Consider the following 17,479-nt stretch of genomic DNA (forward strand, 5'->3'; position numbering starts at 1 on the left):
AGGTTTGATTTTACCTGCCCTTACAAACCTGTGAGTACAAACGGAGTGAATGCGCTAATTGAAAAGAAACAAAACTCTAACAGAGTTTAAACTGTTTTATAAATAGAGTGATTATTTAATAAGGTTTGTAACTAGTTATGTATAAAACAAACATGCATTATTATGGAAGATAAAAGCCGATAAATTCCATTGCAACCGTGCGAAGCCGGGGCGGGCCGCTAGTGTTATATAAATTGTTATTTTTCCTGGACGTTAACCCGATATTTTTAGGAAATAGTTTATTCTCACTGCTCAACTTTCAGGGTTTCTACGGGGTCACTAACTTAGAGTTCCCGCCCAAGAACTTTCCGCTCCCGATGCCCAAGGACGATGTACAGATCAACGCGACTTTTTACTTGACAGATACGAAAAAGACACTGATGTTGATGACTATGTTGGTGCACATCGGTTGACAGGATCAAAATTAAATATTTTAAGACAAAATAGAGCGATGTTATTTTATTATACCAACAAACAATAAAAAAGCCATAGAAAATAATATTCGTATCAGGTAAGCAGATAAATCATTGATATGACTCATATGTATTAATTAATAATGATGTAGTCTGGGTACACTTGTAAAAAAATTCGTCTGGTGGGGGAGGGGTATAAAGGGAAGGACATGCGAGCGAAAAGACAAGTAAGGCTGTATGAACTTGTCGCCCGCATGCCCGTCTCCTTGAACCCCTTACCTACCGAGCAATGATAACATTGGTGTTATTACAACCGTACCCTGTTACAATCGTACCCTGTTACAACCGTACCCTGTTACAATCCTACCCTGTTACAATCGTACCCTGTTACAACCGTACCGAGTTACAACCGTACCCAGTCTACCCTACATTGTTTGACGTATTACAAAGCGCTGAAAAGAGCCTACAAAATAATAACGAGATTACACCATCATTAAGTTTGACGATACAAATCTAATACAATTTTATGGGTAGCTGGGTTTTTGTTATTTTACATAACAATATAAATGTTTAAATACACGTGGATGTAGAAATTGTTCAAGTATTATGTACCAAAAAAAGGCACTTACCTACTTCCGATCCGAATCCCAATTAAGTACTCTAGTTATTTTAAATCTGTATTTTGATGGATTCTGAATTACGAGACAAGGCCTGTCTTCGAATCCACTCACTTCCACCCTTCCACTATAATGGTCATGACTGTTCATTCACATGCAGGCCCAAAAATTCCCCGTCGTGGGTAAAAATTCCAATGAGATGAATATTTATCAAAAAAACTTAAATAGGACCTTTTGGATATCTTTCTCTCCACCAACATTTTTTGCGTTAGCGTTGAAACTGAAAGGTGGACCTGGTAAAGGTGCAGAAAGACACTTCCAACCGGCCAATTTACCTGAAAAAGGTTGAAGTGATGGTGATGATGAAACTAAGATTTATTGTTTGAAATCGTCTGACCAATGCTATCGTTTTCAGTTTGATATTTACTACATACCCTATTTGCTGCGGCAATGCACTGTGACGACTGTTCTCGTGGACTTCACAGATTGTCATTGAAAACGACCGTTATAATGTTTCATTGTCTCTCTCCACTGTCGTGACCTAACCGTTTTTATTGTAGGTAATAAAGTTGATCAGACGGGATATGATCATGATGAAAATATACTTCTGTTTTAATAACATTATTATTTGCACAATACCTCCGTTTAATGGTAAAGTGGCAATATGTTTTATGAGCCCAAATTTTGATTAGCTCGAAACCAAATCTAGCAATGACTCAATCCCGGTCTACCACATCAAAATGATAGTCATGTTGATTTTTGTTTTCGGCGTTTCAGTGCTAGGGTCACGGGATAAGGTAAGACGGTTCAAGATATGTTTATTGTTATTTATTTATGTTTTGGCAAAGGATTTTGGCAAAGGAGTGTCGGTAATAAATTTAATTCATTAAAACCTCCTGAAAAGTGGGTTTGCTTGGATTTTTTTTACATAAGCACGGGCAGAACCGCTTTTGTTTTCGTGGAGTGTGCTATTCTGTACCTAGATGAACTCTTCCAGTCCACAATCATCCTGGAAAGAGTGGAGGTATTCGAGCAGGACCCTGCCGCCGTGCAAGCGGTCACCTTCACCTTCCGGGCCAAACGCAGGGACCCTTACAAGACCAACGCCACCGTGAGCATCCTCCAACAGATGGGAAACAACGTCACGGTCAGTGAACATGTTAAGCTTACTGATTATCTGAAAATCGAAATACAGATTCATGTTCAACGATCCTATTCGTTCATTTAGTTTATGCTCTTTTGTTTCACTATTGTGCTTCGTTTGTGGACAGTTATAGGGTTACATTTCCTGACAATGAAATTGACTTAACTATGCCCGTTTTCACCATCAAACCCTAATTTTTAAGTGACCCCTGTGGTAACACATAACAGGAATTTTGCTTACATAGGGGGTCACTAATAAATTATGAACTGATGGTGAAAACGGGCATTAACAAATAAGGGTTCCTTGTCAGGATTACGGAACCCTAAAAATTTTGTACATCATGCACTCTACCTTCGATATAATTAATCGTCATCGAATAGCTATAAGAACTTAGATTTTTTTTTTCAAAAAGATCACAAAATGCTTAATGTCTTTTTCATAGATGATAATTTACTACAAGAATTCCAAAACCACTCTCGAACAAGTTTTCTTCACGACAGACCTCTGTGACGTGTTGAAAATGCCCTGGATGATGAAACTCGTTACAAAGTACAGCGATATACCTGAAAAATGTCCGTTGATGCCAGTAAGTTAATAAGAATAACTTCTAATAGAGTTAAATACACCTCGCGAAGTGTAGGCATGTGTCTAAGTGCTAACTAGCTTCAGATCATTACTTCAAAATCTATTTGTTATAGATGTTCACAGCTGGACGTAGTCGTCCATAATTTTCTAGCGAAAACGGAGCTTTCCCAGAGAGATAGAGGCGTTCGTTGTGACGAGAAGATGGCTATGGCGATGGCGATCAGATAAATCGTGTATGAATTTGTAGCGATGAGTTCACTTAACGCATCCTGTCATTGGTCGCGGCGATCTATGCATGCGCGGTGATAGCCATCGAATTCGCGGACGCGATCTGCATACTTAGATTTGGCTGAAAGTTATTTATTGTCATCAAAACTGTTTAAATGCCGGTTGTATTGGCAGACCCCTATAGATGTGCCAGTCTTAAACTGTTAAATATTAAACTGGATCTTTTTTATTAGGGGGAGTATCACATCACAAATTTTGAACTGAAGCCCAAGGAGATTCCTCTACCGTTTCCCTCTGGCGAACACTACATCGGCATTATATTGAGAAGAAAAAACCGCCAAGTGGTTATACATTGCATAGGATCAATCACCGTCAAGCATTAATTAATATTTGTGACTGTAATGGTATAATTAAATTTATTTTTATTTATTTATCTTTATCACGACCAATAAACGATCCTTGTATATTTTACACCACGTTTTTTAGTCCCAAATTAATCTATAAAAACAAGAATTATTAAACATTTTTTTATTCAGTTAATCTTAAAAATAATACTCTCATTTTTAAACTTTCAATAAGACTTCTTGATGAAGTCTGCAGCTCTTTCGGCCATGGCAATTAAAACTGAGTTTGGGTAAAACGAAACTGGTGAAGGGAAGACACTGGCGTCCATTATCCGAAGTCCTGATACGGACTTTACCCTGAAAATAACAAATACACGGTGTATTTATGAGAACGATATTTTATACATAGCTCGTAGAGACGATGGCCGTTGGGGCAGAAAAGTTCTCGAGTGGCGACCACGGGCTGGAAGACGTAGCGTGGGCAGGCCTCCTACTAGGTGGACCGACGATCTCGTAAAGGTCGCGGGAAGAGCCTGGATGCGGGCAGCGCAGGACCGTGCATTGTGGAAAACCTTGGAGGAGGCCTTTGTCCAGCAGTGGACGTCATTTGGCTGAAACGAAATTTTATAAGGATAATTTGAATTTGAGGAAAGAAACGAGAAGTATCTAAAGGGAAGCCATAGTCTAGCTCTTAGTTTTTAGATGTTCAGTGCAAATTAAGACGTCGCAAAGCCAAATTCTTTATTAGGCCAAAATTATTTATGTAGTCCCTTTTCAGGGAACTTATATACACGTTAAAAAAAGAATAGAGCTTCCGGAAAATATTATTGGCTGGTGGTCAACAACATACCAATGACATACCTATAACTTCTTACATAATTTATCTGCTGCTACAGATTTATGCTTATCTTAGACTCTATCTTCTCTTCTGAGCCATTGTGCTACGAAGTCAGCGTCAAATAGTTCGTGACATCCTAAGGCTGCGTTGCACCATCTTACTTTAACAGTAACTATAACAATAACCAGCACGTGTTTGGCAGATTTTTGACGTTTGTTAAAGTTAAACAAAGATGGTACATACAGTTTATATGAACAACTCAGCCTAAGTGGTCAAAAAGTTCGCAACCCGCTTTTGTTACAATTGGAATAAGATTGTGTTGTCATCTTTTTAGTCACTTTGGGAGTCACGAACTATTTTAACTGTACCAGATTAACAAACCTCAGCTCCTCGTCAACGACAGCGCCGCCTGCGCAAGTACCGGCGGCGTGGTGGCCCGTCACTGCCACTTCTCTGATGACACACTCTAGGTAATCATCAGGCGGACTGCCTGCCGAAGCAGTCTGCTTTGGTTTGATTTCTGGAGACGACTTGAACCTGAGGAGTTGAAAAAAATTGATTAATTTTATATCCAGTACCTAGTTACGAGTAATCTATCTATCACACCGAATGAAATTTGCTCATGCTCAAATGGGTTGCTATGTTGTTAGCTTCCTTTTAAATTCTACAAGATTATCTTCGAAAAATAACAGGAAATAGCGTTATATTGAGGAAAATTTTCCTCGACGAAGTGCAATCCTTAGTATTTTTCCTACATCCATATCATACATGCTTACTTCCTTTTTCTCCTCAAATCTGGTCCCATCTGTTCCTCCTTGGAGTAGTTCCAGAAGGATAGACACCGTTCAGGGCGAGGCCAGTGGATTCTCGCTCCTATCTCTTGAAAAGCTTTTGTGGCTACCAGCTGTTCTGCTCTTCTAATTGCTGAAAAAAGGTTGGCATAAGTACCTACTATTTAAATAGTCTATGCAAAGAAAGAAATTTTGACATTGCCTTTGAAAATATCAAAGTAGATTTACACAAATAGTTAATTTATCATCATCATTATCAACATTTCAGCCACAGGACGTCCCCAATGATTTACAGAATGGTCTATTAGTTGCAGCACCTTCCTGCAACCTTTATAAGGCCATCAGTCCACTTTGTGTCATAAACATTATAGCACAGGCCCGGTCTTTCATCATCTTCGGTCTTTAAGAAAACTAAAGTTTAATTTTCTTTGTTAGAGCCAAAGAGTATGAACATTCGTCCATAAGTTTTAAGAAATATTTGCGTTAAGATCAGTAGAAGTACAGGGTACTTAATAGGGTTAAATATTACCTTTAATCATACACCTGATATCTTCGCTACGGTGCAGGTAGTTGGGGTCTATCACAGGAGGCACGTAGGTGCTGGGATCCTTCACGAAGACAGTCCCCCTGCTCTTAGGCTGGATGCAAGTCGACAGGAACATAAAGCCTTCTTTGCTTGTATCGTTGTAGAAGGGAAAAGTAGAGCGGAATATCTAGAAATTAAATAGAAGACGATAGAAGAAAAGACTAGCCTTGTGAACCTAGTGTCTTTCATTCATATTGACCTATGTGACGAATCATAGTGTTTGTACGATACACAATATACAAATAGGTACCTTCGTTTTGTAGTTGGAGAGGTCTCTCAAAAGTCTCTCACTGGCAGTGCCCATTGAGAATAATAGTAGAGCTGAGGAATTGCGTATTTCGATTCCAGCTACCGGTGGAAATGACAGCAGCCCTGTGAAATTTCGCATAAGGTTGAACATAGAATAAATGTAGATTTTGAGAAAACTATAAAACAAGCAAAACTTATTGATGACAGCTTTCATAGGATCAATGAAGCTACCATCTCTAAAAGGCAAGTAGGATCAAGAACAACAAGAACTGGGGACAACCAGTCTATTGACCTTCATGACTGAATTTCGTTCTTACCAGAGTTTAACCAGTAGTAGTTCCACACGGTGCTGAATGCAAACACCTTGGCCAAGGTAACACTGATGGGTTTCCTGATACTGACGAAGATAGGCATGTTCATGTTGTCATGGAAGTTCCTACCAACATGCTCGTTTTCTGCGATGAGTTGTATTTTTAACCTGAATACACAACAATACTCGTAAGTGTTATCACCACCACCACTATCGCAACTTCCGTGTCTCTATAAGTAGCGCTACTGCTTCTTTGATATTAAGTCCGAATTTTGTCTAACGAATCCCTTTTGCTCATACCAATTGCATGAGCTACAGAGACTACATAAAACTAGGAATGTCACGCGAGTACCTATCCCCGCTAATATTGATATTCTACTACATAAATTTCTTTGGCATCAAAAGATCTAGAACTTTTAAAAAAACACACCTTTGGATCAATTCTCTTGGTCCAACACCAGACAGCATCATAATTTGAGGAGTTTTGATAGCTCCGGCTGACAAAATGATTTCTCTGTTGACGAATATGTTGTCCAGATTTCTGTGGTCTTGCAGAATGTATAGCGATGATGCTTTTTTGTTCTCGAAGCGAACCTGCAAAAAGAAGAAGATACTTAAGTAGATACTTTGTTTTCTTCCATTAGGACTTTAGGATTGAGGATTTCTTGATTGTAAAAAAAGTTTAGTCATTACACTTTTCTTTTATTTGAGTTGAGCGGCTATTCTAGTTTAATAAAGTCCTAGTATCACTGCGACCGGTACCGATCTATTGTGATCGCCGCTATTTTTCTTACAGTTCGACTCCGAGTCCTGCATCCATTAGGAATTGCAGTATCTTTTGGTGGGCGATAATGTTATTACACTTACTGAAACAGCCTGTGTCTTCCGTAGTACATGAAGGTTTCGCCTCCTCAAAACTGGTTTTAAGTACGCGTCCCAGCTCATGTGTCGAGTCCCATCTCTAACCGTTGCTACAGGCTTCCTGAATACTGTGTACTTGTCTTTTAAAGATGTTGAGGCTTGTTTGTATGTGGACAGTAGTTCATCTGAGTCATCGAGCATCTTGAGCTTCATTGGTGCCTGCATTTGGGATGAAATGATAAAAAATTAGCATAAGAAAAGGATATGGACGACCATAAATGAGCATACATGAGAGTAACTCCTATGTAAGCAAGCATAGTTGTTAAGTTACAGAATCCAAGGTAACCTACTAGCATGAATGTGTGTAAAAGAAAGAAATAAAAATAATTTAATGGTTCAAACACAGTCTAACACAGTTTAAAGATGTCAGTTTCTGTTTGTCTTTTAATAAAATCATTCATTTGCCATTTCCTTGGCCTTATTGGCCTGGATTTTGACTAAATGAAGAGCAGAGCTTTACATGATAATTCACAAAAGAAAATGCACCTTATCACCTGGACAGACGCCGTCAACCGAGCAGTGATTTGAGTCAAACTCGCTCTGTACAGTCCCGAACGCTTTGATGAAGTAAGGCTTCAAGTCTTCGGCTGTCCATCCTCGGAAGCCCAGACGAGCCCACCGTTGGTACTCCTCGGGGAAACCAAAGCCGTGAAGGAGGAAGTTTATCTGGCCTGAACCACCCAGGCCTTTCCCTCGGGGTAGGATTTGTGTCTGAAATTAAAATCTAGATTGAAGGACGAAGTCATTATTAGGAGGTATGTTCTACTATTATTTTTACTAACTACCACTTCTAGGTATTTTACGATCGAGCCTTAAAGGGCCCTAAAGAGCCTGATCTGTGTTCTGAGCGATGTTGGTTGTGTCTGTGCAATACCTCGTTATGTTAAGATTTTATTATTTCAGTTATAAATCTATCTATAGCAGCCTTTGGGTTCGCCTTCAAACATAGGCCTCCTCTTCAACCCTCCACCGACTTCTGTCCCTAGCCACACGCATCCAGTTCACTCCAGCCTGTTGCCGGATGTCGTCTGTCCACCGTTTAGGCGGTCTTCCCCTGCCGCTTCAGTTAAAATAGTAACGCTAAACTCTTTTGTAAAGTTTCACGAACAAATTGTAGCTGCTACCATTTATATTCATTCAGTTCACTCATTCCATTGCTATACCTGTCCCCAAAGCCCAAAAGACGAATACTTCTGCGGCGTGGTCCGGACTGACCAGTCGTTTGGTCCCTGCTGCGCTGCCGTCGGCGTCAGGGGTATCTTCGTGAAGTAACCCATGTGGTCTCCGGCTTCCACCAGCAGCACTGATACCCTGGGATCCTCGGAGAGTCGGGCAGCAAGCACGCAGCCTGCTGTTCCGGCACCCACTAATAGGAAAACAATAATCATCACCATCATCATTTCAGCCATAGGACGTCCACTGCTGAACAATGCTGAAAACTGTTGCCCCTAATGCTTTCCACGTTGATCGATTGGTAGCGGCCTGCGTCCAGCGCTTCCCTGCTACCTTTACGACGTCTTCGGTCCACCTTGTAGGTGGACGTCTCACTCTGCGTTTTCCGGTTCGCGGCACTTCGCGGCCTCCATTCCAGAACCTTGCTGCCCCATCGGCCGTCAGGAAAACAATATTTTGTATGTTTTTTAATCAGTTAAACGTTAACAACCTCATTCGGCGTTAGACAGTAGTTAACAGCACATGAAGATTATTATTTTGCAAGATTTCTATTAAGTAAGTACACGCTTTTAATGTCGATAAGTACTAACTATTTAATATGTTAAGAAACCCTATCATTAAAGATAAGTAAAACATACTTACTTCTAATCGGGTTCACTGTATAGGATTTTTTGTAATTAATTAATTAGTTGTCTAGGTAGGTAGCATAATTTGCATTACTTCATAAGTTAGGTACATGGTAAGTCGAATGTAGTATGTAAATCTTAAGTTATTAAGTTTATTGCAATTATTTCGTCTTGAATTACCCATAAACCATGCATTGCAAGAAATACTGACATTAATGCAAATATTTATAAGTTTCACAACGCGGTGCAATTTTTGTATTAGAAAGCAACATTAGTTGTTGCGTGCACGCAATCGTTAGAGATGACCAAGGGTGTATCTACACTGGTGGACATGCGAGTATACCTACTAACATGCTTTATACATTATCTACACACACTGTTTGCCTCGTAAGGAGGTAGGTGATCATATTGTAAGGATGAGAGGGTATAGAGATAGATCGACTCTATCATTAGGTATATCTATAGAACGAGTTTTGTAGCAAAGATCCGCGTAATCTAATGTCAAAAGAGTCAAGACTCTCTCGATTTAGAGGTTCCGAGTTCGAATCTGAGTTGTGACAAGACTTAGTTCAAAGTCAAAGGTACCTAGGTATTTGTTCCTAATTAGGGTAAATGTAGGTTGGTTGAATGTTGAATCAATTGACACGACAGAAATAAAAGAGCGCAGGATCCTTGGAAAAGAAGATATTGACATAGCGTAGTGCTCTTTGAAATAAGACCTTGTTTTTATTCATGGCATTTTTTCTGTAGANTTTCGAGTTCTGATCCTGGAGGCGGAAATAGAATAGAATGAAACAGTACCTAAAATAAATATAACCTCAATAAGACTTCTTGATGAGGTCTGCAGCTCTTTCGGCCATGGCAATTAAAACTGAGTTTGGGTAAAACGAAACTGGTGAAGGGAAGACACTGGCGTCCAATATCCGAAGTCCTGATACGGACTTGACCCTGAAAAGAATAAATATGTACACGTATACAGGGTGTTAGATAAATGGGTATATGAGCCGACACTAGCCCATGTTAACGTGGTCATATAAATGGTATGGTGAAGTCAGAAAATTGATATCTTCATTTTAATTATTTTATTTTTCATACAAATCGGATTTTATAAAATTTATTTTATAGGAAAATTTATGAAATTAAAATGATGATATCAAATTTCTGACTTCACCATACCATTTATATGCCCATGTTAACATGGGCAAGTATCGGCTCATATACCCATTTACCTAACACCCTGTATATGTATACAATGTATTCATATGAACGTTATTTAGCTCTGACGAGAAGGAAGAAAAAGTTGTGCTCTAGCTTTTAATGTTCACTGCAAAGTCAATGTCTTAAATTCATATTCTTGATTACTTAGAATCCTTTTCAGTCACCTTGTACACGTTAGCTTGCCCTATTACAACTTTGGGAATACCAATCTCTTCTTACAAAATTGTTTTTCGGATGTCTTACAGAAGACTCTATATTTTCTTATGAGAATGTCTCAATGTAGCAGCTTATTGTCATTGAGTTAATACCAGTTTTCATAGTTCTAAAGCCCGGTCCCCAAGCTATCCATCCTTATCGCTCGCGCGTAATTATATTGCTGTCGCGATTGTGCGACGGGCGCCCGCGGTGAGTGTGCGAGCGCAACAGCAACATAATTACGCGCGATAAGGATGGGTAGCTTGGGGTCATTGGACAAAATTCTACGTGCTCGGCGACCGGACTATAGTACCAGATTAACAAACCTCAGCTCCTCGTCAACGACAGCGCCGCCTGCGCAGGTACCGGCGGCGTGGTGGCCCGTCACGGCCACCTCTCTGATGACACACTCTAGGTACTCATCAGGCGGACTGCCTGCCGAAGCAATCTGCTTGGGTTTGATTTCTGGGGATGACTTGAACCTGAGGAGTTGAAAAAAATTTATCAATTTTATATACAGTACCTACGAGTAATCTATCTTTTACATCGAATGAAATTTGGTCATGCTCAAATGGGTTGCTTGCTATGTTGTTAGCTTCCTTTTAAATTCTACAAGATTAATACATATTATACATAGAAAACACCTAGACCCGTCACAGAAACTAAAATTCATCATTTCAATTTCTGCCTGGCCGGGAATCGTACGGATTGAGGAAAATGTTCCTCAACGAAGTGCAATCCTTACGTATCTTTCCTACATCCATATCATACGTGCTTACTTTCTTTTTCTCCTTAAATCTGGTCCCATCTGTTCCTCCTTGGAGTAGTTCCAGAAGGATAGACACCGTTCAGGGCGAGGCCAGTGAATTCTCGCTCCTATCTCTTGAAAAGCCTTCGTAGCCACCAGCTGTTCTGCTCTTCTGATTGCTGAAAAAAGGTTGGCATTAAACTCTACTTATATTAAGTGTGACGATATGCTAGTATCTACCATTTAAATAGTCTATGCAAATAAAGAAAATTTGACATTTCCTTTGAAAATATCGAAGTAGATTTACACAAATAGTTAATTATCATCATCATCAACATTTCAGCTAGAAGACGTCCCCGACGATTTACAGAATGGCCGATTAGTTGCAGCGCATTCCTGCAACCTTTATAAGGTCATCAGTCCCGGTCTTTTATCATGTTCGGTCTTTAAGAAAACTAGTTTAATTTTCTTTGCTAGAACCAAAGATTATGGAACATTCGTCGTTTCGTTAAGATCAATAGACGTACAGAGTACCTAAGGTTAAAGATTACCTTTAATCATACACCTGATATCTTCGATACGGTGCAGGTAGTTGGGGTCTACCACGGGAGGCACGTAGGTGCTGGGATCTTTCACGAAGACAGTCCCCCTGCTCTTAGGCTGGATGCAAGTCGACAGGAACATAAAACCTTCTTTGCTTGTGTCGTTGTAGAAGGGAAAAGTAGAGCGGAACACCTGGATATGAAATAGAAGACGATAGAAGAAATGACGAACCTGTTTATGTCTTTCATTCGTCGAGACCTATGTGACGAATCATCGTGTTTGTACGATACACCATATACAAATAGGTACCTTCGTTTTGTAGTTGGAGAGGTCTCTCAAAAGTCTCTCACTGGCTGTGCCCATTGAGAATAAAAGCAGAGCTGAAGAATTGCGTAACTCGATTCCAGCTACCGGTGGAAATGACAGCAGCCCTGTGAAATTTTTAAGGTTGAATAAGGTCGAACAAAGAATAAATGTAGGGAAATACTATAGATTTTGAGAAAACTATAAAATAAGCAAAACTTATTGATGAAAGCTCTCCTATGATCAAGCTACCATCTCTAAAATGTAAGTAGAATCAAGAAAGTAAGTAGGGACAACCAGTCTATTGACTGAATTTCGTCCTTACCAGAGTTCATCCAGTAGTAGTTCCACACTGTGCTGAATGCGAACACCTTGGCCAAGGTAACACTAATGGGTTTCCTGATGCTGACAAAGATAGGCATGTTCATGTTGTCATGGAAGTTCCTACCGACATGCTCGTTTTCCGCGATGAGTTGTATTTTTAACCTGAAACCAATTTTACTGTTATCACGATTACTACTATCGCAACTTCTCTGTAGCGCTACTGCTACTTTGATATGTTCGAATTTCGCCTGGTGAATCCCTTTTGCATAATTTATAGGGATTACATGAAGTTAGGAAAGTCACTCGAGTATCCCTGCTAATATTGATACTCTTGTACCTACAGTACCTACATATTTCTTTGGCATCAAAAGATCTAGAACTTTTTAAATAAACACACCTTTGGATCAATTCTCTTGGTCCAACACCAGACAGCATCATAATTTGAGGAGTTTTGATAGCTCCGGCTGATAAAATGATTTCCCTGTTGACGAATATGTTGTCCAAATTTCTGTGGTCTTGCAGAATGTATAGTGATGACGCTTTTTTGTTCTCGAAGCGAACCTGTAAATGAAAATACTCAGTTTTCCTCTAGCTGGAACGTGTCGTCTAGAAAAAGCTAAACGGTATTGATGATTTTAGAAACATCTAGTTTGTCACTTACTGAAACAGCCTGAGTCTTCCGTAGCAAATGGAGATTCCTCCTCCTTAAAACTGGTTTCAGGTATGCGTCCCAACTCATGTGTCGAATCCCATCTCTCACAGTTGCAACAGGCTTCCTGAATACTGTGTACTTGTCTTTTAGAGATGTTGAGGCTTGCTTGTACGTGGTCAGTAGTTCATCTGAGTCATCGAGCATCTTGAGTTTCATTGGTGCCTGCATTAGGGAAGAAATGATAAAAAAATAATTAAAAAAAAGGATATGGACGACCATATGAGCATACATGAGAGTAACTCCTGTGTAAGCAAGCATAATTATTGTTAAATTACAGAATCCGAGGTAACCTACTCGCATGAATGTGTGTAAAATAAAGAAACCAATAATTTATTGGTTCAAACACAGTTTAAAGATGTCAGTTTCTGTTTGTCTTTTAATAAAATCATTCATTTGCCACTTCTTTGGCCTTATTGGCCTCGCTTTTGACTAAATGAAGAGCAGAGCTCTACATGATAATTCACAAAAGAAAATGCACCTTATCACCTGGACAGACGCCGTCAACAGAGCAGTGATTTGAATCAAACTCGCTCTGTACAGTCCCGAACGCTTTGATGAAGTAAGGCTTCAAGTCTTCGGCCGTCCATCCTCGGAAGCCCAGACGAGCCCACCGTTGGTACTCCTCGGGGAAACCAAAGCCGTGAAGAAGGAAGTTTATCTGGCCTGAACCACCCAGGCCTTTCCCTCGGGGTAGGATTTGTGTCTGAAATTAAAATCTAGATTGAAGGACGAAGTCATTATTAGGAGGTATGTTCTACTATTATTTTTACTAACTACCACTTCCTAGTATTTTACGATTGAACCCTGAAGAGCCCTAAGAGCCTGATCTGTGTTCTGAACGACGCTGGTAGAGTCTGTGCAATACCTCGCTATGTAAAGATTTTATTAAACCTAGCAATTTTTGTAAGAACTTTATAACCTGTATTCTGGCAAATAAACGCTTCTTATCTTATCTAGTTATAAATAGTAAAGCTAAACTCTTTTTTAAAGTCTAACGTACAGATTATGGCCGATAGATTCAGTTATTCCATTGCTATTCCTACCTGTCCCCAAAGCCCAAAAGACGAATACTTCTGCGGCGTGGTCCGGACTGACCAGTCGTTTGGTCCCTGCTGCGCTGCCGTCGGCGTCAGGGGTATCTTGGTGAAGTAGCCCATGTGGTCTCCGGCTTCCACCAGCAGCACTGATACCCTGGGATCCTCGGAGAGTCGAGCAGCAAGCACGCAGCCTGCTGTCCCGGCACCCACTAATAGGAAAACAATATTTTGTATGTTTTTTTTATCAGTTAAACGTTAACAACCTCATTCAGCAGTCACAGCTCTTGCAGGAGTCAGTTAGACAGTTTAGTTAACAGCGCATGAAGACTAATATTTTCCTATAGGGAATAGTTACGCTTTTAATGTCGACAGACAGTAACTTTATGTTAAGAAACCCTATCATTAAAGTTAAGTAAAACATACTTCTAATCGGGTTACTGTGTAGGAATTTAAAAATTGTAATTAATTAATTACTTGTCTAGGTAGGTAGCTTAATTTGCATTCCTTCATAACTTACAAATCTTGTAGGTAAGTAAAATGTATGTAAATCTTTAGTTATTAAGTTTATTGCAATTATTTCGTCTTGAATTACCCATAAACCATGCATTGCAAGAAATACTGACATTAATGCAAATATTTATAAGTTTCACAACGCGGTGCAATTTTTGTATTAGAAAGCAACATTAGTTGCTGCGTGCACGCAATCGTTAGAGATGAATAAGGGTGTGTCTACACTGGTGGACCATGCGAGTATTCTAACATGCTTAATATACATTATCTACACACACTTTTTGCCTCGTATGGAGGTAGGTGATCATATTGTACCTAAGGATGAGAGTGTATTAGAGATAGATTGACTCATCATCCGTCTATCTATAGATCGAGTTTTCTAGCAAAGATAGATCTGCGTAATCTAATGTCAACAGAGTCAGACTCTCTCGATTTGGAGGTTCCGAGTTCGAATCTTAGTTGTGACAAGACTTAGTTCAAAGTCAAAAGTACCTAGGTATTTGTTCCTAATTAGGGTAAATGTAGGTTGGTTGAATGTTGAATCAATTGACACGACAGAAATAAATGAGCGCAGGATCCTTGGAAAAGAAGATATTGACATAGCGTAGTGCTCTTTGAAATAAGACCTTGTTTTTATTCATGGCATTTTCTCTGTAGATAGTAACTACCTACTTCGTCGCCTTACTTTAAAGTTTAGTTACGCGAAAGAAGTAGCAGAACCAGTGTGCTTCAATTGAACACACACCTTAACATGTAAGAGATCTACATATAACATTGGAGACTTTTTTGACCCCGAGCTATGATGTTATAAGGTTGGAGTTGAAAGTTAAAAGCAATTAAGGAAATGCCAGCGGCAACCGTGCCAGATAAACACTCGGCGGTGTCTTACATCGGCACATAATAAACTCTATCAGGTAAGTTAAGAAAGCGTGATAGATGGTTACTTAGGTGCAGCTGTTAAATTAATACAGCAATGACATTTTGGGAGTGGCGTTAATCACACCATCGTGTAGTTCTTAGAGTAGGCGCACATCGTTGATTTTTAGTTGGCCGATAGTTGTGCCCGATTTTAAATTGTATGAAGAATCGGCCAAATAGAATCGGCGTAGTGTGCGCACTCCCATATCGATGGCTCCTACGTATACTGGCGTAAGTGAAAAAAGTAAATTTTACAGGAGAGCCATTTTAGTGGCCAGGACCATATTTTTGGGTCACATCTTCTGACCTACTAAAACGAATTTAATGAAATTTCATATTTAGCCTTAACATGTAATGCTTTTGCTACTGCTGTTATCAATTTTTATATTTTTCTTATATATTTTGAGATTTTACGCATTGCCCTTTTACGTCGGCATATTTCTATAATTTCATGTATATTGTTCAACGTAAAGAGACTTAAATGACAACGTAAATATAATATTTTAAGCGATTACTCTCTTTATTTATGCATGTAATTATTTTAATTGTTATCATGTGCTATATCAATAATAAATCAGTTAGAAAAAGTCGTTTAATGTACCGTTTTACGTTTTAACGCAAATACGCCCATATACTGTGCTCGAGATTTAGTTAGGTCTTTTAACATAATGTGTCATATTTTTAAAAAATATAAATAACTTGAAAAAATCGAATTGCCTAAGGCGGGAATTGAACCCACGATGCCTTAGGCAGTTCGATTTTTTCAAGTTATTTATAATTTTCAAATTAGTTTGAGATGCGACTCTTAACGCTAAAAATTAAATAACTATATAATGTGTCATAATTTATAAATAAAAAAATTTGCTAAATATTTTCATGGCTTTATTTAAGATTTGGATTATAAAAAATATATGTTTATGTAACCAACTACTCGTATAGATTGACGAATCGTATGATTGGGCTTTATACGTGGCGTAGTTTTGCACATACGCCTATTTGCCTAAAATTTTATTTTGTATCTAATGGAAAAAAAATTTTTTTTTCTTACTGATGTTATAGATTAGAGCAAAGTGAAATCATTGCTTAAATAATTGGAAAAAGGCGTAATCGGCAGTTTCGCCCTTATACGTAGGAGCCATCGATATATGCCCATACTGATCAACTGCCCGACTAAACTATCGGCCGACGAAAAATCAGCGGTGTGCGCCTACTCTTAATGGACGTAGGTATACGAGTATTTATTGAGAAAAACATCTCAGCGTTTTTAGAAACAGTCAAGGCGGCTAGAAAGCGCAAAATAGTTTTTATTTAGCTAAACATTAGCTGCCTACTTATTCATATAATTCTATGTTAGTATCATCGGAGTACAAAATAAAGTTAGACGCTCTGAAGTTTACGGATCTTTGCGAACTACGTTACGGTATATTTTCAAATGTTAATGACCTTTAATCTTGTTAGTTAATATTTGTTTAGTTTAGTTCATAGTCATTATTGTAATTTCATCATCACGTGAAATTGCAATAAAAATTTCATCAGGCGTATACGATAAAAAGCAACATTACTTACCGATTATGTAATCGTAGCGTTTCTCAGGCTTCTGTATTATGCTGCTATACTCGTGAGCATACCGCTGATACATAAGATAGGAAATAAAAGCCACAATAACACCAAGAAGATAAGAGTAAACACCCATAGTCACAAGAAGAAAAACTGAGTAAAAGTGCACAAAAAGAAATATAAACTAGATGTCTCGTTGGTAGAAGGATAAAAAGTGATTTTTGTATTGTTACTAAACTGTACCACCGCTAATTGAATTAAATAGAAGCGCGCAACCTTTGCAACTTGGTTCACAATGTAGTAAAAGCGTAGGTACTAAAACAAGTCCCTACTTTTACTTCCTACCGTCATTATTGTAACTACTGTAGGTTTTCTTGAACCAATTTGAGGGATCTTACCGAATATTGTTACTTTTGTGCTCGCACTTTCCCAACTCTTCCACATTATCCACACAAAAGATTTTTAAGGATGAAGGATATTGATGAAACTTAAGAGCCGTCGCGGCCGTGTTTAAACATAGGTACCGCAATACCTACTGTGATTACCGAAA

General features: G+C 38.9%; 2 protein-coding genes across 2 annotated transcripts; both read right to left on the minus strand.

Annotated features, from left to right (window-relative positions):
- Window positions 1-3,597: 3,597 nt before the first annotated feature.
- On the minus strand, window positions 3,598-8,435 carry LOC114357157 (neither inactivation nor afterpotential protein G-like). Its single transcript, XM_028310656.1, has 10 exons — window positions 8,229-8,435; window positions 7,552-7,776; window positions 7,012-7,224; window positions 6,575-6,738; window positions 6,152-6,312; window positions 5,836-5,957; window positions 5,529-5,712; window positions 4,985-5,132; window positions 4,590-4,745; window positions 3,598-3,727 (listed from the first exon to the last, which is right to left on the minus strand). Exons 1-10 carry the CDS (start codon window positions 8,340-8,342, stop codon window positions 3,598-3,600), a joined length of 1,617 nt encoding a protein of 538 aa, XP_028166457.1. The 5' UTR covers window positions 8,343-8,435.
- Window positions 8,436-9,682: 1,247 nt separating this feature from the next.
- Window positions 9,683-17,186, minus strand: ninaG (neither inactivation nor afterpotential protein G). Its single transcript, XM_028310657.1, has 11 exons — window positions 16,939-17,186; window positions 13,951-14,153; window positions 13,386-13,610; window positions 12,857-13,069; window positions 12,593-12,756; window positions 12,197-12,357; window positions 11,878-11,999; window positions 11,577-11,760; window positions 11,057-11,204; window positions 10,604-10,759; window positions 9,683-9,812 (listed from the first exon to the last, which is right to left on the minus strand). The coding sequence occupies exons 1-11, from the start codon at window positions 17,063-17,065 to the stop codon at window positions 9,683-9,685; spliced, it is 1,833 nt and encodes a 610-aa protein (XP_028166458.1). The 5' UTR covers window positions 17,066-17,186.
- Window positions 17,187-17,479: the final 293 nt, after the last annotated feature.

This window comes from Ostrinia furnacalis, unplaced genomic scaffold, assembly GCF_004193835.3.
Source record: "Ostrinia furnacalis isolate ACB-3 unplaced genomic scaffold, ASM419383v2 OfSCF3056, whole genome shotgun sequence".
Taxonomy (NCBI): domain Eukaryota; kingdom Metazoa; phylum Arthropoda; class Insecta; order Lepidoptera; family Crambidae; genus Ostrinia; species Ostrinia furnacalis.